This window comes from Sardina pilchardus, chromosome 20, assembly GCF_963854185.1.
Source record: "Sardina pilchardus chromosome 20, fSarPil1.1, whole genome shotgun sequence".
Classification (NCBI taxonomy): Eukaryota; Metazoa; Chordata; class Actinopteri; order Clupeiformes; family Clupeidae; genus Sardina; species Sardina pilchardus.
Genome location: NC_085013.1, coordinates 1,930,666 through 1,936,665, shown reverse-complemented (window position 1 = coordinate 1,936,665; position 6,000 = coordinate 1,930,666). Strand labels below are relative to the sequence as shown.

Here is a 6,000-nt window from a genome sequence, read left to right as displayed (position 1 = left end):
TCTCTGACCAACTGCAGTGATGTCAGCCCTGCACCACTCCTCTCTTTCTCTCTGCCTTTTTCATCCTCTCTGCATCTCTCACTTCATATTGTTTTCCTTTCTGCTTACTATGCCACAATTTTTCTTCATCACTCTCTGGCAGAGGTGGCGTGTGTGTGTGTGTGTGTGTGTGTGTGTGTGTGTGTGTGTGTGTGTGTGTGTGTGTGTGTGTGCTAGTGTGTACGCCTGCATGCAGCCCTGTTTGCAAGGTTACACTCAACTGGAGAGGTGCCCTGCTTTGACAGGGTGACACTGTTTAAAAACACTTGCAGCAGGGGAGTCAGCCGTGTTGAGGAAGCCTGACAAGAAAACAGAGGGATCATGGGAACATGGAGAGGAGTAGAGGTGTGTGTGTGTGTGTGTGTGTGTGTGTGTGTGTGTGTGTGTGAGAGAGATCAGTGCAAGAAATCCACACATGAAAGAGTGCCTCAATCTCTATGCATCTGCCTCTGTCTCCATCTCTTTCTCTTGGTCTCTCCAGATCCCCTTATCTCTATCCCTTTCTTTCTCTCTCCATCTGTCGCTCTCTGTTACCTCTTCTATCTACACATCCTTCTCCCTCCTGACACTGGTGTCAAGTTGGTGAGAGTTTAAAAGTTCACAGGGCCTATGAGCTGATGAGAGAGAGAGTGTGTGTGTGTGTGTGTGTGTGTGTGTGTGTGTGTGTGTGGCCTCCACATCCAGTCGTCCCTGGCAGTCAGACTGTGGAGCAGGTAGTGGGAAGGTAGAACTGTCTAGATAATAGTCTGTGTTTACGAGAGAGAGAAAGTGAGTGAGTGTGTGTGTGTGTACATATTTTTCATGCAGTTTGGCCTTTCATTTCATGAAAATGGAGATCATCACTGAAGACATTTATTTCTGAAAAGTAGAGATTTTGGAAACTCTGGTTTCATGTTATAATTTTTGCGCTGTGAGGTGACGTTCCCTCGTTTTGTCTGAAATCTCTGATTGGCCACCTGATTGCTAAAGGTGTTCACAACAAGGTATTTTTAGCATCGGTGTGAACTTCAAAAAATGAAGGAGGGGTAAATATCCGTTTTCCACTACGCCCCACTACGTGTAAATATGGTCTAAGCCAGAGGTGTCAGAGGCTGGCAGGTGGGTTGGGCAGTGGGTACAGTTAACCCTTTCAGTTTCACCCAGCCCCAGCTCGATCCAACTAAACCCTGGAAGCAGAGATCCCCTATGGGCTCACCCGCCATCCTTCCACGGGACCAAAAAAAGAGAAACATGAACAGACAGCTACTGTGACCCCGTTTGTTTTCAAGGAGGAGATTTAATAAAAACGATTTCACGCTGTCAAACACAGGGAAGATGGCCTTTATTACAGAACGAGAAGGGAAAGGGATTAAAAAAAAAAGAAAAAGAAAACCTGCACGCGCACACACACGGACATGGGACGGCTGAGCCTTACTCTTAATCCAATTTCCTTGGGCCTGATAAAGGGCATTAGTGCCTATCCTGATGCCACCCATAGTGCCAATGCCAACAAAGCACGACAGCGACTGCAGCTGCTGGATGATGGGGGTGCAACGGATCAAAAAACTCACGGTTCGGATCGTTTTTCGGATCAGCAAAAAAAAAAAAAAGACAAGACAAATGAACATAGTTTTGTCTTTGACGAGATGTCGTAACGTGGCTCAAGCACTTTCAGCATGTGTTTTTAACTCTTTCCCCCATACACGCTTACTAGGTGCAAGCCATACGCATGTTGCTAGGGTTACCCATGGAACGTATTAGCATAAAAGAAAACAAACCTCCACGAGTGATTATAAAGTAGGCTAGTGTTGTCACGATACCAAAATTATTGTTTCGATACCGATAAGTCAAGAATGACTTTTTTGATGCTTTTTAACAATTTTAGTTGATTTGTTGTTTTATCATCAGTAGCCTTATATTGAATATTGTGTGATCATTCACACCAGTGGCCATCCAAGATTCTGCTTGACCCTCCGCGCACACACACACACACACACACACACACACACACACACAAAATGATAGTCATGTTTCTATATTTTGGAATTCATGTATAAGTGTATATTTTGTTAATGATGTTTAGTATTTTACAATCTGCATAATTACTAGTAGCTACAAATGTTTAGTCATTTGTGCACTGATTCAGCATATCTTTAATGTGGTGTGTACAGTAGGTCTCTAATGGAGTGCGCATAGGAGGTGTGTGTAATTGAGTCCCTGTCGCTTTAAGAAATACGTGAGGGTAATTAGCCTTCAGTCTCACGGTTTTATGCTTGTGAAATAAAAGTCTTGCTATGCTCCTTTATGATTTTAGTGAGCACTATGATTTTAGTTAGCATAAGCTCTCTCCAGTTGTACAAGTTAGCCAAGGTTGCGTAGCTTATTGCGGACATTGAACCCAATAGTAAGCCTAAATGACCTAAACATTATAGCATAGGTATGTGCGCAACAAACTTGAGAGATGTAAGTGTGCAAAAAACTTGATAATGATATTAGGCTATTATTGTGTTGCTGCTGTGCAGCCACATCAGCACTTAAACTAGCAGCCATGTATTGCTGGTTATGGCATGACCACTAATAACGTGTGTTATCAGAGAGCTAAGGATGCTAACGCTAACAAAGGGAACCGCCATAAAGGGGTATCTCCAGGCTTTATTCACAGAGGGCCAATGTGGCTGCTGGCACTGTGTGCCACTTTTAAATCACTGCTGGTATATGACTGCACTGCACGCCATTTTACAGACGTGTTGGATGTCAGATGTAAGACACTCTAAATAAACAGTCTGTGAATGAATAAAAACTTGCTGTCATTATGTTGGGGTGTGGGACGGAAGCCTGGGTTTCTCTGAGGAACACACCAGTCACATCCCTTTTCTCTGGAATAGGAGGTGGGATTGTAAAGGGCTCCAGTGCCATGATGATCAGGCGGTCACTACCTGTTTCTGAGTCATTCGCTCACACACATATACTTAAATAACCTATACCACCGTGACAGTTTCACTCCGCATGCTCCGGAGGAGGTGCAAGTGCTCACTCGCTCCATGACAAAAGAACAGCATCCCGCCCGCAAACACACATTCAGATACACACACAAACACTCATAATGGTGGTGGATTACTCCTTGAAACAACAGGGGGATTGGGCTTGCTATTCATCTCTGTGTCTCCCAGTCTCCTCTCCCTCCCACTCACCCCTCCCGCTCTCTCTCTCTCCGTCACTCCTTCACCCTCTCTCTGTGCTGCCATTTGGGCATGTATTGGAGCCAACAAAGCACACAGAGTGAAAGCAGACACTGCCAAAAGGGCCATTCTGTTCCTCTCGGCCTCCTCCCTGGGAGTACGCTTGCTTTACACGCTGCTGCCCAGCGCCGCATGCTCCAAACGGGCTTACAACCAGCAGGTCACTGCCGTCCGTCCTGGAGAGAGAGAGAGAGAGAGTGTGTGTGTGTGTGTGTGTGTGTGTATGTGTGTTTAAGAGTGTCCAAAAGCGTGTATGTAATGTGCGTGCGTGTGTGTGTGTGTACTGGGGGTGCAGATGTCCGGCCATTCTGTTCTCTGTGGGCATTCAGGCCGGGCACCTCACCTTACCGGTGGCAAAGGAAGTGATGGAATGGAAAGGACCGGTGGGGGGTAGGGGGGGTGGTGTTATAGGTTGCCAAGGTAACAGGTGGTGGGTGGGCCACAAACTGGCACAGTGTGTTAAAATCAGCGTCAGAAACAAGAAGCTCTAAGGGCACGGGCAAAGGCCATGAGGGAGAGGAAGATAGATAAAAAAAGGATGAAGAGAGAGATGAAAGATGAAAGGAACATGAGAGGAAGGATAGGAGGAATAGAGAAGAAAGAGGCCTGCTCTACACCCCAAAGGGAAGAGAAGAGTGCAGTAGGAGGAGAGGACAGGCTCTTTCTTGCGATAAAGCCACTCTCCTTCCACCAATTGCAATCTCTAGCACAGAGCTCTAGGCTGAGCTGCTTGTGACCTGTGAATGGTGTAATGCTTGTGGTGTGGCCTTTGCCAGACAGAGAGCCAGGCAGATTGGTAATGGTGTTGATGTCACTGTGACTGAGGGGTGTTGGTTACTGACCGCGGGCACCAGGAGCTTCTTGACCTCCTCGACGGCTCTCCTCATCTTGATCTCGGCGCGAGTCTGTGTGTCCTCCACTGTGATGAGCACATGCAGATCCTCGTTCAGGTGCTCCCAGTTAGGCTTGCCTCTGTTCTGCTCCTCCTGAGAGAGAGAGAGAGAGAGAGAGAGAGAGAGAGAGAGAGAGAGAGAGAGAGAGAGAGAGAGAGAGAGAGAGAGAGAGAGAGAGAGAGAGAGAGAGAGAGAGAGAGAGATGAGTGAACAATGTGGCTTTCCCCATGACGGCATGCATGCACACACTCACACACAAACAAGTGAGTGAGAGAAAGAGACGGCAGGTCTTTTGACATAAGAGAAATGACAGTAGGACACTCTTCTTTTCTCCCTCCCCATTTCCTCTTGTGTGAGTGCTGGTCTGTGGTTGATATGGAGCGGGAGGGACAGAGGCCGCCTCTCCTGAATAGATCAGCACATCAAACGCAGACAGTGCTGGCCCTGAAGCAATTAAGAGCTGCAGACCACTTAAAGAGCCCATTCACATACAAAGAGACCGAATAATAGAAGTGAGAATAAAAGTGTGTGGTTGAGGGTTGCTTTAAGACTACCACAGACATTTCTCTTTAGCTCTCTCTCTCTCTGAGGTGTCAGAAGGGGTGGGACTGCACTAATTCAAACGTATACATAATGAGAGATAGGTACTCAATGGCAGTATGTGTTTCTGAAAGACACACTTGTTTAATAAAGCAAATGTCAACTTTTTTCAGTCAGCCATGTTCTTTGTTTAGATCCTACGTTGTTCACCTGGAACACTTTGAGGTCGGACCGCTCCGCGTGGGATACATAGTGAGGGCTTCCTCGAGTACATGTTTGCACTTTAGTACTGCAGAAGAGAGGACTGCTCATGATCGTATATATATATATGTGTGTGTGTGTGTGTGTGTGTGTGTGTGTGTGTGTGTGTGTGTGTGTGTGAGTGTGTGTGTGTGTGTGAAGGAGTGTATGTGTGTGAGGACAGGATCTCTATTAAAGGTTCTGCATGAACTCCTTTCAGGTGTTAAAATGTTCTCCCTCACCCCCACCCGATTGCCCTTTCACTCCTTCAAACACAATCCCAGCACTCTGAAAGCAGCGCTGCTCTGCAGCTGAGGGGGAAAGGGAAAAAAACCTGGCTTTAGGAGAAGAAAAAGAATAATAATAATAAAAAAGACAGAGATTCTTGGCGATCTGGCCTGCGCCTCAAATGGAAGTTAAATGGCACAGTGCCATTACATTCAGGGCCATTAAAGACCCAGAGCTTTATTCAAATGGGGGTGGGAGGCAGCGACTCCATTTGGAGTGGTTCCATTCATGCAAGAGCATGACACAAAGCTGTCCATCGCTCAACTCACCAAGCTTCATGAAGAAAGCTCCTGAACATGTATTGGAAATGCAGGCCTCAAAAACCTCACAAGAAAATCTTTTTAAACATGCACTGAAAAGGTTGGCTATCACTTCACTCACAAAAACCAGGTTGAAAGAGCCTTTCTGTAGATATCAGATGAGCACTACAGGCTGTTGCCTCATTCACGGAAAAATCTTCAGCCTATATATAAAAAAGGAAAATTTCTCTCTGCGTGTGTGTAAGCAGCAGCTCACAGCTGAGACCTGCTCAGCAAGGTATGGCCAGAACAGCACTGAGGAATTGCCAAATCTCACGTTCTTCACCGATATGTCATCAAAACAACAAAACATGCTCTTTATTCACTGTGATGCAATTCTTCAGGAGTTAAGGTGGGGAAATAGGGATATTTTCATGCGAGAGGCAACTATTGTTGAATAATACAATATTAGCTCATCGTAGCCCTGACACGGTCCCCCCAACCCCTGTGCGTTGCAGGGCAGGGCAGACTGGGTCATTCAGG

At 46.2% G+C, this 6,000-nt stretch overlaps 1 protein-coding gene across 3 annotated transcripts in view; it reads right to left on the bottom strand.

The window, feature by feature from the left end:
* Positions 1-6,000, bottom strand: part of qkia (QKI, KH domain containing, RNA binding a) — an 84,531-nt gene that overhangs the window by 32,072 nt on the left and 46,459 nt on the right. For all 3 annotated transcript variants that reach the window (XM_062523682.1, XM_062523681.1, XM_062523683.1), the window contains exon 4: positions 4,100-4,243. In XM_062523682.1, coding sequence (XP_062379666.1) covers positions 4,100-4,243 — 144 coding nt within the window. The remainder of the gene's footprint in view (positions 1-4,099; positions 4,244-6,000) is intronic.